The following is a 17,048-nucleotide window of genomic DNA, read 5'->3' as shown; positions in this document are numbered from 1 at the left end:
ATAACATAAGCTTTAAATAAGCACAATAAATTCTTGAGGACAAAATGAATACTGAAAATAAATTAAGTTAAAAATTGCTACAGACTATCTTAACAACAGCATTGACAAAACCTTTCAGAGACAGATCATAAATAAAACGCAATAACAGTAAACAAAATATCATACACATTTGATGTTTCAATAAGTAATCAGTCCTTGGAAGAATTCAGAATGACATGTTGAATCATTAGCACTCAAGTGTGTTAACTATATTAAATATATATATATATATATATATATATATATATCAAAAAGTATATTCAATCAAAACTAAAAAATAAATTAAAAAAGTCAAACATCTGTTTATGTTCAGAACTTTTAGACTAGGTATGATACCTAGTCTATTAATAGAAAGGTATTCAACTAAATAGAAAGGGTCAGGTATTCACTTAAGACCCCGTCACTTAGATTAGTTTATAAAGAGTACTTCATTGGCAAATTCTTAAATAACAATTACAAGGCATTGAAAATGAAATTCATCCATTCCTATGCGCTTAACATATTTGACCATGTTCCAGGCTAGTCTTGTTAGCTGACCTGAATGGCATTGGTAATGTTTCTTCCACTGAAAATTCCTATAGCATCTTCGTAGTACAGCAAGCTGCATGGCAAGCGGCGCTCTCCTGTTGCAATGAGCAGTTACGTTCCTACTTTTATAGTAAGGCTATTCAACTGATTGGATAATTCTTTTGTTGATGGCAGCAACAATTTTTTCAACCAAAAATAAAAGGATCCTGTCATTTGTTGCCTTGAAACTGTACACATATGCCTATTTTTTGTGGGTGTAAGGGAGGAAGATTCAAACAAAATGTGGGTTTTCAGTATGAAAACACTGAAAACCCACATCTAGTAGTTCTGATTATTAACAAATCTACAGAGGCGAAACAACACTTCATCTGTAAAAAAACACGATCCATTGATAGTAGTGAACCTTTTAGCATAATCAGAATTTAGTTAGCTCATGGAAAACCTGCATTCATTACATGTAACATTTCAGCATTCTTCTAATTGCAGTGTATGCTGAATTTAGTGAAATATTCTTTTCCCGGCTTAGTCTCCATAAAGATTTATAAGGAGTAACTGCTGCTTTAATGTTCTGTACGACCTGATTTGTTAACACTGACCTGTGTTTGGTACATTTCTGGTCTAACACCGAACCTATTTCATAAAACTTTTCAACCAACTTCTGAATAACATTTTTCACCATGTTTCCTTTACAAATCTCTTCCTCACTTTCACCAACATACAACATGAGATTTCGTCTCTAAATAAGAACAATTAAACTGCATTTTAGCAAACACATGATTTCACAACCTTGTTTAAAAACCAAAGCTAGGCATAGACTGGCAATACTCAGATGTGCAGGCAAAAACCAGTTGCATTACTTTACCCCTCTCACATCAATATATGCAGTTAGTTTTAACTACAGAGTGATAAGGCCTCAATATTTAAGCTGAATTTCCTGAACTATTAAGGTATGATACTGATGACAGTTTTATAACATTCATTCTTTCTTTCCTTCCATCTGTATGCTTTAAATTTAATGTTGGGTAAAACCAGTTTTTATAACTGGAATACTGTTTCTCCATAATTCTAAAATATATATATATTTAAAAAAAAAATTAGTACATACTAACAAGTCAGCGGATTCCATATTTAGAATAAGAAAAATAAGTATATAAAAAAATTATTACTGAACTGAAAGTAATCTACAAAGGAGTACTTAACATAACAAATAATCCTCTACACAAAAATCGACGTAAGTAAAAACAAAAACAGAACGTACCTTTGCCATTGAAAACATTAATTCAGTCAAAACTTCAGTCTCTGGTTCAGTATCTATACATTTTAAAAGTTCTGGACAAATGTACTGCCACATTCCTTGTAAAAATTGTCCACCTTTAATTTTAGCACATTCTAATAAACAAGGCATACTTTGTGCAGCAGCTGTTCGAACACCATCATGGAAATAGAATTTTAACATAGGAACCATCAATTTAACAACTTCTTCCGCATATTCAGCAAAACCTTCTTTTAATTCTCTTGCGTAACAAACTAACATTTCGCACGCAGATGCTTTATCTTCAAGACCTAAAAAAAAACCCATTATTTTTATCATAAGTAATAATTTTTGTTACATTTTCACTGTTGAACTCCTACAGGGTCTTTTGTTTTTTTTTTAAAATACATTTCCCAACAATACACTTACTTTAATACATTTCTTAAATATATCAGAATAACCTCCCTCAACAAATCCTTTCACAAATAATACATTTCTTTATATAGCCATTTTAAATGTAAAAAATAGTTTTTGATTTACACATTTATAACATAAGAAAGAATTTTTTTTTCATTATCAATGAAAAAAATAAACATTGATCACTACTATGTATTAGTGCATGTTGTTACACAAAAATTTTACTTCAAACTGAACAAGAAGACATTTAAACATTTGTAATAAAGTCAGTAAAGATGGAAAAATAGACAGGGACAAACAATGTTTTGTGCGATCTGTAGGAACATTTCAGAAAAAAAAAAATATGTAGGTGTTCCCATAATTGGTTTTCACTCAAACATTATCAGGGTCTGTTCACCTAAAATGAGTAACAAGTTAACTAAATGAACAGAAAGGGAACACCACCATTTATATATTTTTTAAAAAAGTATGTTTTATATATATTTCAGGATTTGCAGCTGGAAAAAACCTGTACATAGAAAACTGTATACACAATAACCTATTTTTTCATATCTCTTAAATTAGCTTTCAGCATACTGAAAGATAATTTTTAAAAATAACTTCACTTACTTTTGAAGTATACTGTTACTGATTGTAACATATGTTACAATCTCTTCAGTAAAGACATTCCATGTGGGTTAATGAAAGGATATTTACTTTAGGGGTGACAAAACCATTTTTTATTGGGGGAAAATTTCTGAAAACCCAGAATGAATGTCCTTTGAACAATTAACTTTGAACCAACTTCTAAACCAATGAAAATACTAATGTAAAACAGCATTTCTCAATCTTTCAGTATTTGCGACACTACAACCTTAATTACAAACCTTACGAATTACCAAGATAAAGTAAATTTATTGATATTTGGCAACACCAATCTGCTGCACTGACAAAACCAAAATCGATGCCTCTCTATTGCTCTCTGTCTTATGTCCACCATATCAGACATTTTCGTGGCTTTCTGATTTGTCTCAAACATTCTGGTATGTCTGTGCAACCGTCTGCACAAATGTGTATAAATGCTGCACACCTTGTTCAATTCCAGCCAGTCTCTGTTGAGTCTATCCTTCTATCACTATTGAATCACACTAGTGAATGTGTATATTGTAATTTGTGTGTTAATTGCAATTCACGGTGTTAAATTAAATATTCACAGGATTAGATTTATACAAATCATGGATAAATTTTTAAGTGGGCATAGGTGAGCAATAGACAACAGTGAAGCATCAAGAAGTGTACAAACGAGTAAGATTCTGAAAATAAATCGCAAGAAAATATTCTCAAGAATACTTAAATTTTGTGTTTACCAGAAATGAAGTAAATTATGAAGAAAGGCTCCTGGTGTGTCATTTGCTCAAACATTTTGGCAGCAGACAGCAAGAAGCCTTCAGCATTACTATTTTATTGTGAGGTAAGGTGGTTTATGTGGGAAATTTTTTCCATGTCTAAGAATTAAGAGATGAAATGCAATTTTTTTAGAAAAGGAAAACAAACCGGAAACCGAGAAGTTTCAAGATTGTTCATTTATGATGGAATTAAGCTTCTTGGTCAACATATTCGATAAATTAAATATGATGAATCTTCAACTCCAAGGAGCAAATGCACACATATGTTGGATACGAGTGATAAAGTTGTTATATCAGTATAAATGTATATTTTTATTATTCATTGTCAGTATTTCTATTTTGTTTTGCTTTCCTTTCAGTAAATTAATAAATTTTGTTCAATAATATGTTCTTTTTGATGTGCTCACGTCCCCATAATTAAAATGATTCCTCATCATAAATTCAGGTTCTTATAGAATTCATGACAATTTCAACTATTCTGAATAATATCTAATTATTAATGTTTGAATTCCCATTTTCCATGTTCTAGTTTAAAAGTGTAAAATGTACTAGATTTTTTCCTGAATAACTCTACTTATAAATAATCCTGAGGAAAAATGTGATTGATAAGATCTAGAATTTTCATCATTCTTCCAGTTTTTGAAGAATACACACGGTTTCATTATCAGTGCAATAGATACAGATTTCTCTTAAAATACAATTAACTGATTACAATAAAAATGTTAATTCTTTTATATTTATGGAATGAATGTTCATGAGAAGTATGAGATTTTTACTGCTCCATATTTAGTACTTCAGTGTTAAACATTTCCATTTGGTAAAAATAACTAAAACATCACTAATATACATTAAACTGAAAATAAATCAATTTCATCATAATCAACAAAAATACTGCAAATTCTTTACTTTTCCATTAAGTACACAATTTTAAATTATCGGTAGCCCTGAAGGCGGTCTACTGTGGTCAACTGTGGAAATAACATTTTGGGTAATTTTCCAAGTATGCAAGTTAAATGTTTTTCTCCATCCTTAAAAACTTCCATATAATTAATAGTTACAGTTGTCCTGAGCACTTTTGATTACAAATCTCTCAAGAAGTTTCCATATCAAATGTGATACTATTAAAAGTACAAGATATTGCAATCTGGAAAAAATGTAATATGAAATCTATTTTTTACGACTTTGAAAGATTTATATACAAAATAAATCTCTCTAACAAGCATATGCTTATTTTCTTGCAAAATTAAATGGCTGACAACACAAAGGAACTGACACTGGTGCTTGCAAGATTATTTCACAAAATTTACTCAAGGGTAACTTGACACCCTCATTCTAAAGTTGTACATTTAAAAAAAAATCCTTTAAGTATAAATATAATTACGATACAAATACCCAAAACAATAATACCAATTTAAAACATACCTGCTGTTCGAATACCAAAATTCTGTTGTTCACCAAGTGAAACAAACTGCCAATCGATATCACCAGAAACTTCCTCCATGTCTTCATTATCCACTAATGCTACTTCTGGCTTAAGAGATGCAGTTCTCATAACAGGACCGATCACAAGAGGTAAATATTGTTCAAAACGTTTTCCTATGAGAAAAAATAAAAATATTTCACATTTTTTATATCTTATAATCAACAGACTGGTGGAATGGATAGTATAATTGGTTACAATAAAGTAATATTAGTTTTCATTCCTAGAATTAATATACTCTTCATTAAAAGAAAAATATCCTATGAAATTTAATAACCCTACAATTTTAGGAGACACAGTTTAGTATATCATCTAATACAGTCAGATATAGATCTAAAATGAAAATTAGTTACAATAGGAAATCCACTGGTAATATTCAATGATCTAAACTCTCCATAATTAAGGTGTATTCATATGATGCAAATTTCATTTTTCTAGAGTTTAAAAATGAATAACTAGTTTTAGGCATATTGCAATTCTTTTTAATACTTCACATCAGTGAATTATATTACACCTCTAGGAAGAAAATACAATATATATTTCTTGAGTTGATCTCAGAACCATGTTTGCATAGTTATTTCTTCATTATCTTAAAACTGTCTTTCACATACAGCAGATTTTAACTAAAAAGATGGTAGCTTGACGCAGCACCAAATCAGATCTGTAAGCTGGGTTTAGTTCCAGCGTTATTTTTTTTTTAATTTATAATATAGGTCCCCTCAGTATAAATTTGTGTTTATTTGGCGACATGAATGAGCACTGTAATGTCAAATCCTTTTCCAACAACTCTGAATTGGAAAACATGACCCGTAACAGACCAAAAATCAGGAAGACTCTTTACAAGCAAAGGCTGTCTTTTTAATTTCTTTTCCACTGGAGATTCAGTACATTTTCACTATTTGGTGTCGTTTCGAATCTGGTCTGTAATGATATCTAGGTTTCAGAACAAATCACACACTACTTGACTAAGAAATACCTTCACCCTCTAAATTAAACCAAGATTTCAGTTGATTACAGATTTGTAATCTTCATATTTTATCTTTCTGTCAACATTTTTGGTACAAAAATCAACACTGTGGATTATGTTGCACACTGTACCAACACTATTGTATTTCTGTGCTATTTCTTTCACAATAACTCTTGTGATTACAAACAAGAATTATTTGTTCAACATTTCTGTTGACACTTCTAGTGATCATCACTAGTGCTTCATCAATTTTTCTACCATGTTTGAATTTCTCTATCCACACGTAAAAACTTTCTTTGTGTATGCAATTCACAATAAATTTATTTGATGAAAATATTACATGGGCGTTGAAAGTAAACAAAATATACACATTCAACTATTCATTATGTAGCAAAGGCTCACAATATTGTAGGCCTTCACAAAATCAACTAGACTAATTACCTTTTCACATGCATTTGTCTGTTTAATGAATGGTCCTCATAAATATAAATATGAAGTGAACATTAAAAAAACAAAAAACAATTTAAAATTATATATCAAAACCAAAGTTACAATTAAATAACCAGTATCCAGAAAAAATTTCCGATCAACCTTACAGACATTCTAGAGCTACCAGTCCACTTCTGTACAGATCTACATAATTAAAATGGGTGATTTTGACAAGTTCCTCAAAAACAAATTTTTGTTCATCTACTATGTTTGATGTAAATATGGTTAATATTAACCGTATATTATATACCAAAGGAGATTAAAATCTGGGACTTTTTTTATTTGAGTTTGTAAAAAAACAACGGTTTCAAGCACAGGTAGTATGATATGAATCTATAAGGGTCCTGGGCAAACCAAAATAAGCAACTATCATTTAAAGATTTTTCTAAACATAAATATACCATCATTCACAACACCTAAAACCACCTAAACTTACATGAAATATTGGTTAGTATACCCTGGTCGTTTATTTTTGGCAACTGGATATAACTGCGTAAATCATAAATTTCCCCCTCTAAAACGAGGAGTTCACATGTGTTTTACAAAGAACAAAAACTTGTCACTTACAGAGATGGTACAGTCATAGCCACAATTATTGATAAGAACTTCTCCAGTTGCACTCACTAAAGGTTTTATGTAGCCTGTGTAAAAATTTTTGCTATTCCTTTAATTAGAAAATAAAAATACTTTTTGTAGACCTAGTAATAAATTAGTTATGTAATTATAAAGTAATGAAATTTAATTTCTTACGTTTTAAGGCATCCTATATCACATTTATATTTCTAAGTCACAATTTTATAAACACATCGTACAACAATAAAATGATGAATTAAATTTAACAGTTTAATGTTACACAGTTTGGTGGTGTACAGTAATTTAAAAATTGATAATTTAATGAACAACCCATTTATTTTAAACCAATTGACGAACATCAGTCAGTCCTGTCAGTGATGATTTAAACTGCTGAGATTTGTTCATTTTCATCATAATGAAAATGAATCACTATCAAGAAGATAGTAAGTAATTCAGAATCACTATCTTCTTGAAAATTCACACAAGCTCTGTCAATTACATTATCTAGCAGCCCTTCTGTTTATATATAATAATTTTCAATTGCTATGACAAAATTTACACTTTGATTCCCATTGTTTTTCAGATATTACTCTTTAGATATTAACTCTTTTCTTTGCATAAACAAGCCACGTTAGTGTTAAAAGTTAACATTTCTGCTTCCAACACAAGATTCTAAATCTGATCACATTAATTCAATCGGGTCCAGATCAGAGCGGTATGGCAGCAGTCTCAGCACAGTGTGCCCTTTTTCTGCCAGCAATCTATCTGTTTGAAATGTCTTATGCCTCAGTTTATGATGTATCAATTCATACAATTCATCATTCATTCGTCTTGTGTGAAAATTGTATTTTCATTTTTGTAAGACATTCTTTCATTACAGCTTTTGTGCACGATAATATAGGAGCTTTGTTAATTTCTTTGTTATAATAAAAAAGCATTATCCATTACAGCAAAACTTTTAGGTGGCAAATTTGGGATTAATTTTTCCTTTAAACACCATTCATAATTATCAAAGTTCATATTATCATGATAATCACCGGTGGTTTGATTTGATTTATATATTAACAATGCATTTACAACAGAATTGTTTATATTCCATGCGTGGATTATAATCAGTCTACAGGCCCTTTGATATAAGAGCAGCAAAACCTTCAATTGAGTTGTCATGCCGGTTTTTTGGTCCAGTGTTAATATGAAGTATTATCTTGTCAGTGTGAATAATAGGTCTATTCTCTTGGCGGTACTGTTGTAAATGAATAGGAGTATTGTATACGTTTTTAATTGTATATCATGTGTTTAAATTAAAATTTTACGGTTATTTTTTGATTTTACCCAATTAAATTCCAGTTCTTTTAAAATTTTAATAAAACTTCTTTTCCCTCTCTGAAATTAACAGATTCTCCTAATATTGGTTACTGATTTTTTTAAAAGCGGGTACAATATTTTGTTCAGAGTAATAATGATGTACCTGTATGTCTGATTATGCTTTTGTCGAAGCTGTCAATCTCCGTTATTAGTTTTTATATGCTGTGCTTTTAATCTGGAGTACTAACAGATGGATTTGTGTTTTCACCAATTTCTTTTGACTCCTTTATTATTCTACTAATGGATCATTTGGAAATACCAATGGGATTTGCATCAAATATACAAACTTTGTATCTATTACAAATTTTCTGACATCTGCTTCTTTCTTTGTAACTCATATACATTCTCCACTATTTCTCTAGCTTGACTAGTATGAGTTTAATGGAGTATAGTTAATTCTTTAGGGACATATTTATAATTTAACATAAATAGAATACATTTATGTTATTCATATAAAATACAGTTATAAAATTCACAATAGAAATACCCGACATAAACACAATTACATGGTAATTTGCATTACTTCTGCTGACTGTACAAGCACAGACATTGACAGCATGAACCTAGTTACGGAATGAAACACGCACATACTACTATTGCTAGCCTCTAATGAACGCCTTAAAGCAAACTGTCAGTAACCTCACGCTAGGTGTTGTGTCTAAAATTGGGCAACCAAAAACAAACATCTGTACAGAAAAACTCAACATTCTATAAAATACCTAGCAAACACAAACTGAAATAACAGCAAAAAAAATCAGGATTAATATACATACAAACATTTGGAAAAAAATAGGTTGCACTTCAACAAACAAACCTCAAATGAGATGCAGTTAATAAGTAAACAAGACAATTCAAATCTAATATAATTTTCGATCCCATTCTAAAAATCTCCTGTTTTTTCTTTGTCTCAATTTAAAAGTAGAATACTGTATTAACTTAGTTTTTAAGCATCTTACCTAATATCTTACATATCCTTGCCCATGCAGAAATCAAATATGATGTCTGTGGATCATCATCAGGGAGATCTCCATCAGCATGTGTTTTTAATAACATGTCCATAACTTCACTAGCATCATTCATAAACTGAAAAATAATATAAATTAATGATTTTAAAAAAAATTTATGTACCAAAATACATGATCAACATATAAAATAAAAATCACCATCTTTGATTTAATCACAGGAATTATATATGTATATTTAAATTCTATTGTATAAACCACCTAGTATAGAATATTGAGATAAGACATATCTTAACCTTAATTTTTCATGGAAGTACTTTCATGAGATCCTGCATCCTTAGTTACAATTGAAATAATCCTGTTATTAGATAATAAAAATACTAAAATGATTATTTAGCGACAATAAGAACGTTTCCCATATATATTAACTTAGCAAAATCAATTCTTTTTTTGTTATTTTATCTGTCCATATTCACTTCTGAACTAATTATCTCCAAGACAAAGTGTAAACACAATTTTCCGCCAACAGTACAGAATTCAACAGTGCCTCTTACTTTATGCTTATTGTTTTTTTCATTTAATAGCACTTTCAAGGGTTTCCCTCATCGTCTGTTATAGATTTTTTAAAAATTACACATCAAACTCAAAACATAAAATTGCCATCATAATATAAAAATATATAGTCAAAAATAAAATATACCATGTGGCCAGCCACACAATACTGTGTTAAATGCTGTACTAACAGTTAGTACAGTACTGTATGTGCAGCTGGCCACATGGAATATTTTATTTTTGACTACATATTTTTAGATTATGTTGACAATTTTATGTTTTGAGTTCGATGTGCAATTTAAAAAAAAAAAAAGAAGTTTTTATTAACTTACAATGAGGGAAACCCTCAAAAGTGTTATTAAATGATAAAACAATAAACATAAGGTAAGAGGCATTTTTGAATTCTGTACTGTTGGTGGAAAATTGTGTTATACTTTTGTCTTTGATATATATATATATATATATATATATGAGATGTAATGTAACCATTACTAGCCATTTTCTAGCAGTGTCCGATACTTAATGAGTGTAGAAACACACATTTTGATAGTATTTTAAACATTGTTGAACTTGGCAAGTAAAAAATGACTTAAGATTTCTCAAGTCATTATTCATTCATAATGTTCTGGCATTAAGGCAAGTCCTGTCACAGCTGCTGCTTTCCAAAGTCTGTACTTAGCTAACCTCTTTGTTTTAGCATATTTTCCCCTTCCATAATCCCACCTTTATTTAAAATCTCTTCCTTTCCTTCCATTCACCAAGACTTCTATCGCATCCACTAATTAACTAAACCTTCTCCTACAATGGCCTAGCCAGTTCCTTTTCAAATTTAACATTTTCCTGTTTTCTCCAATTCTCCTAATACTTCCTCATTTGTAACATAATCTTGCCATCTAACATCATTTTGCGCCACAGATGCATCTCAAATGCCTCAATTCATTTTCTATTTGCCTTTTTCATCATTTCAGGTCTATAGAACATCACATTAAACTCTTCCTTAATGCTAAGATTAACTTTCCATTCAGCAGTCTTCCCTTCATATTAAGTGCCTGCTTACTTCTTGATATTCTTTTTTAATTTCTACTGTGCAAGTCAGTTCATCAGTTATAAAGCTCCCTAAGTACTGAAATTTCTACATCTGCTCTAAAACTTCAATCCCTACCTTAATCTCAATCCTCTCCTCTTTTCCACTTAATACCATACATTTGTGTTTTTTGATGATTCTCATACCTTGACTTTCACAAGCATCTTTAAATCATTAAGCATTTCCTTCTTCCGATCTTTATTCCTCTTTTCCCATTTAGACAACATTTAATTATTTCTTCCAGATATATACTAAAACAATGTTGATAACATCCAACAACCCTGGCCTCATTTCCCTTCCAGTCATTTCGTCTCCTGCCCACACTTTTATTCTTTAGTTATAAAATAGTTCTCTTTTTTAGGTGCCTCTCTTTCCAGTCAACACCCTTCTTTTTCAAAATGAACAGTAATTTATCCTATCTAACTCAGTTAAACGCCTATTCTAGATCGACAAATGCAAGATACAATCTTTTATTACTCTTAGCAGCCCTACAGCGTCTCTAGTTCAGACATCTCTACCAAACCCATACGGTCTTCTTCAATTCTTTATTACGACTTAACTTTTATGAATTTTGATATAATAAAATAAGTATGTTTGGAAAGCTACGAGATTACTGATATAATTCAATGAATTTAATTACACTGAAACCATGAATTAAAAATATAACTTTTAATTTTTATATAAAAAAATTCTTGTATATTGATGTTCTCCCCTCAAATAAATACCATAGAGGTGCGACACACACTTATGTAAAATTTCTTCCAATCTTCAACAATATTTTTTTTATTTCATCTATTATTACAAATTGTTGTCCTTTTAATCAGTGGGAACAAAAAAAAACCATTACTGTGTAACATACCTGAAGAATACAGAGGCTTATACATCAATATAGTATTATTTTTGACTAAATAATCACAGATTAATACTTAAGTGTTATTGTGCAAATCCATGAACTGTTTGCCCACGTTTGTGATTAAATGACATAAAAGTGCTGAGTAAATACAGTTTGTTACTACTATATAACTGTATGTAAGGTAAGGATTCATTTCGGATTATATAACAGGAAGAAAAAAGTAAGAAGAACTTTAACATCAGATTGAATTTGATGTGCTTTTCTTGGTTTTTGCTCTTCAGGAAGCTTCCATTGGAATAACTGAAACTTATGTATATACATAAGGTTTATGTCACTTATTATGACACAATTAAGTAATTCTGGGTTACTAGTATCTACTAATTTTTCTTGATGTTACTTTTCTTAGAAATTCAACCTTTAGAAATTTAATTCCACTGCCACTCATTTCATACCTAAAATTGTTTTATAATATTCTTTACTTAGTCAATATCTTTATCGACTGTTGATGTATTAGAATATTCAATCCTTTTGATGTCTTCACAACCTTTTTGAAACCATAGTACCACTCATGAACCTTCAGTGTCAGTTTGACAGAAGGCCAAAAGGCCTTCTTTATAATATCTTCACCACTTCACTCCACTTATTTCAATTTTAGCATAAAAATTATTGTAAATCCTTTACTCAGTCTTTTTCAACAAAATATAGACGTAGAATGTAATCTTTGATTACATTCATACATACGCGCGCACACGCACTCACAATTTAAAGAGTGTTTTGAACATTTTACAATCCATCAAGTATGTACAACATGATTTGAAGGTTGTTTATTATAGGAACTTAGTAGCTAGAAGGAAAGAAAAAAAAATTTTTCTTGTAAAATTATTTATCAGTTTTCTGTAAGGCAACTTTTCAGATGTCTTTGGAGAACTGTCTTTTTGTAAATATTTATGTGAATTTTCATAAAAATTTAATACTGAAATAAACAATAATATTATTTCTTATTAATCGCATTTCATTGATGATCTAAGTTTTACAGCATTGCTGTCAAATAGCAATATAAAATCTAAGTTGTCCATTATCATTATTATTGTTGATATTATACTTTATTTGAGTTTCATTATAAGGATTTTACAACAAATTTTATTTACCTTTTCAGCACCAACAGCTAATCCTATTAAACTGACACATTCAATCGTTTTGCCTCTTAACATTTTTAATTCTCGAGTATTAGCGTTTTGAATAATGTATTTGAGACAAGGCATCAACCTATAAAAACATAAAACAATAAAAAATTTTACACTACCAAACTATAGAATCAGTATTTTTTTTCTTTTTAACCAAAACTAACTAAATTTCATTTATAGAACCTAAGAAAAGGCATATGGTACACGAGGGAAAATTAAAACTTCAGATGCTTACAATTTTATAGACAAAAGTTAAGTGAATACAATTACTCATTTATAACAAAAAAATTATATTCATGATATGTTCGTTCATTTACAAAACAACATTCATCCTTGTTGATGGTATAAAAACCTACCCAGAATGGGGAACTTGTACATTAACTTCGCTGTTACCCTTTTATCTCTGATTTAACACAACACATTACTCCTTAATACCTTACACAGACTAAAAAATAAAAAATTAATCAAAATCAATGGCTACGCAAGCTTCAACCACATAGTGGCTGTACCTACTCTAGTATCTTAAATAAGCAGATAATTCTTCTTGGTATATGTATATGATTTTCCTAATACTTGAGAATACCCAGTTTTCAATTCTGTTGCACTAAAAAAAAGTTTTGTTTCTTTATCATTAAATTAATTCTAATTAGTAACATCTACCATACAGAAGGTAATGTAATTTATTAACCACAAAGGGTATCTTTAAATTAAAGAAAATTAGAAGATTATAATAATGTTTGGCATTAAAATATATATAGCTTTCTATAAATACATATCTAAGTCTACATGTAAATACCACCAACATTTCCCACTAATCTGTTAACTTCAATGTACATTCACCATACTACTTGGTTACCAGCCCATTAAATCACTGTTTGATTGCTTTTTTTGTTTAATGCTCACAAAAATCTTTTATAACAGATCATAGCCACTAAGAAATAGTTTCATACTTCTACAAAAATTTGTCTTATTTTGACATAAAAAAACTCTGAAAAGGCTGAAACCTCAACTTCTGCGCAGACAGATTTCATAAATTCATATTTGTAGGATTTCATTAATATATACAATTACCTAATATATATATATATAAGTCTGTACTTCCTTCTATCTTAGTTGACTTAATATTAAATCTGAAATAACTTCACGGATAAATCTTAAAGGGTATCAAGAAATACTTATGTATGTTGTTCACTCTATTTTTTTGAAACTACTTTACACCTTTCCAGACAAATTCTTTATTATATTCAGCACATCAACAATGAACACAGTACAACCCAGTTTTTTCATGAATTTCAGCCAGAATCATATTTTTAAAGGTCAAAAACCATAACATCAATAATCAAATTCAAGTTCGTTCAAAAACTCCACATAGATTTTATTGTTTTACAAAAGATGCAACATACAGTAGTGATATGAGTATGAATGTCTTAATGCATAATCCGGTTTTTAAATTATTTGGATTATAATACCTAAATTTTACAAATTTTCATTAAACATAACAATATTTAATAATAATTTTTCATTGTTATACTTGCCTATCATAATATGCAACGAACTGTTCCTCAGATGTGTCAGCAACTGACGCGATTGTAGTCACAACTTGTTCTAACACTAATTTTGTACCTCTTTCAACTAACTGTAACAGAAATTTACACACCACAAGGTTTTAATATACTCATATTTATTCTGTCTACATACACAAATAATCAAAGAAAATTTCTGATAGTCTATTAAAGTTTACACAGTTTAATTAAAAATAAAAACCGATATCTGTAGACCAGAACCGGATGAAACAGTGGAAGTTGTGGAGAAAGGATTGGAGATATGTTTAAGACAAGATTAAATAAATAAAAAAAAAAGAATAGCATTGAAGGTACGTGTTTAGGGTAAATTAAAAGTAGAACTAAATGATAATTTAGAAATGGAGAGGCAATTATTGTGGATATAAAGAAAAAAACTGGATCTTGCCTGTTTTTAAATGTGATTTTCAATGATTATTTTTCTGTTTTTTTTTTATTTTTTATTTATTTTTGGTACTTTACTTGGTTTTTTCATTTTATTTTTTATAAAAAAACGAAGCTTTGGAGGAAATATATAAAACACTTAAATTATAGAAATTCAAGAATGTTAATTATAATTAATAAATTTATCAGTACTTTACAAGTATATGCTCCTCAAGCAATGTGTTCAAATGACAAGGAAGGTGATAATTATGCATAATTGGAAGAGGTAACTAACTGCATAAACATTATTAATAAGGGATTTCAGTGCTCAAAATTTTAGGAAAGAGAATATAGGCTATAAAAAAAGATTCTCATAGCTATTAAACCGTTTACTTCCCAGGACTAAACTACGGATAGAGTACATGAAAGTATGCTAAAGGAAGAAAAAACAGTTCTAATTGCAGGAAAAGTGATGGATACGATTATTTGAGTCTCATGGTATGGTGCTCATAACTACTTGGAAAAAGATAGAACTATCACCGCAAAGTTTTATATTTCACTACAGGACTGACTGATGGCGGCTATTCTGGCTAAACTTCCACATCTAGTCAAAACAAAAGTGCTCTTTCAACACAATGATATGGGCGCCTCAATACACATTTCCATGACCTACATTTCAAAGTGCTTAGCAATAACTTCCTCTTCCCAAACCCAAAAAAATGGGTTGCTGAATGAAGATTCAATACAAATTACAAAATCAAAGCTAAACAACTGCTTATTTTAGAGTTTGAACTTTCTGAACAGCCCTTATGTTTAATTTGATCTTTACAGAATATCTAAAGAAGCAGTAATAAATTATGTGTATTCAAATAAAAACATTTCAATAAAAAAATTACTATATTATTGCATAATATTTTATAAGTGAAAAACTTTCAACAAAGCAGTAAACAGTTTTCAGAAAAATACATCTATGCAACTCAACAATTTTTTTAATTTTTAAATATTCTATTCAAAAAATGTCATTAAGGCAACTTATGACTCGCATTTTTATTTTTACTTCTGACATATACATTACGTATTATTTACAAAATTATTTAGAGTGGATACACACATGGTAAGCAAGGCTAAGAGAAACTGAATAAATAATTTTGTGCACTGTGCATCATGGGCTTATATTTTATTGATTTGTTATAAAGTTACCTGAATGAGAAAACAGACATTTTAGCACACAGGATACTGAACTAGGTAACAGAAGAAAATTTGTTGCAATAATATTTTACAATTTATTTCATGTCAGGTTTGAATGAGCAAAATGACAAAGATGAAATGTTAGAAAGGAGGTGAAAAAATGCTTAGAACCTCAGTAAATAATAGAGCCTGAGATTATTTAAGTATACAGTCTACACATTTTTAAATAATGTTAATTAATGTTGAATCTAATATTAGCAATATTAACACATACTTCATGAATTTCAATAATATTCATACTATCAACATAAATAAAAACATACTTTAAATTAAAACTAAATGTGAGGAAATAACATACCTGTATAATACTTCACACAATTTCTAGGTATCATATATACTGTAACAATACACTAAATATAAAAACTGTGTTCAGACAGTCTTATCACTAAAATAATAACTGAACAGAAGATATCAAATAATAACATAAGACAGTATAAAATGTAAATGGACAAGTAACAAACCAATAAGCAGTTTGAAATGCATAAACAAAAACAGGTAACTTATATAAATTGCTATAAAGCATTTATGGGCTTGTTAAACAAAGACCAATTATTACAAAGTAAACTGTGATTATTCACATAACAGAGTACTAACCTCTTTAAATTTTGCAGTTAGTATTGCTTCTAGTTTAGCCATAATACCATTTAAATATGGAGTCAAAATATGTTTCGGACAGTCTTCACTAAAATTAACGAGTGCAGCACCTGTTACACAGAAAACATAGAAT

The 17,048-nt window shown here is 29.5% G+C and overlaps 1 protein-coding gene across 1 annotated transcript in view; it reads right to left on the bottom strand.

The window, feature by feature from the left end:
• Karybeta3 (karyopherin beta 3) overlaps positions 1 to 17,048 on the bottom strand; it is a 62,706-nt gene that overhangs the window by 15,484 nt on the left and 30,174 nt on the right. The window contains exons 11-16 of the mRNA XM_075380730.1: positions 16,916 to 17,025; positions 14,666 to 14,766; positions 13,095 to 13,212; positions 9,452 to 9,578; positions 5,044 to 5,217; positions 1,826 to 2,130 (exon numbers count right to left, since the gene is read on the bottom strand). Coding sequence (XP_075236845.1) covers positions 1,826 to 2,130; positions 5,044 to 5,217; positions 9,452 to 9,578; positions 13,095 to 13,212; positions 14,666 to 14,766; positions 16,916 to 17,025 — 935 coding nt within the window. The remainder of the gene's footprint in view (positions 1 to 1,825; positions 2,131 to 5,043; positions 5,218 to 9,451; positions 9,579 to 13,094; positions 13,213 to 14,665; positions 14,767 to 16,915; positions 17,026 to 17,048) is intronic.

This window comes from Lycorma delicatula, chromosome 12, assembly GCF_047948215.1.
Source record: "Lycorma delicatula isolate Av1 chromosome 12, ASM4794821v1, whole genome shotgun sequence".
Taxonomy (NCBI): Eukaryota; Metazoa; Arthropoda; class Insecta; order Hemiptera; family Fulgoridae; genus Lycorma; species Lycorma delicatula.
This window is presented reverse-complemented; position numbering and strand designations above follow the sequence as displayed.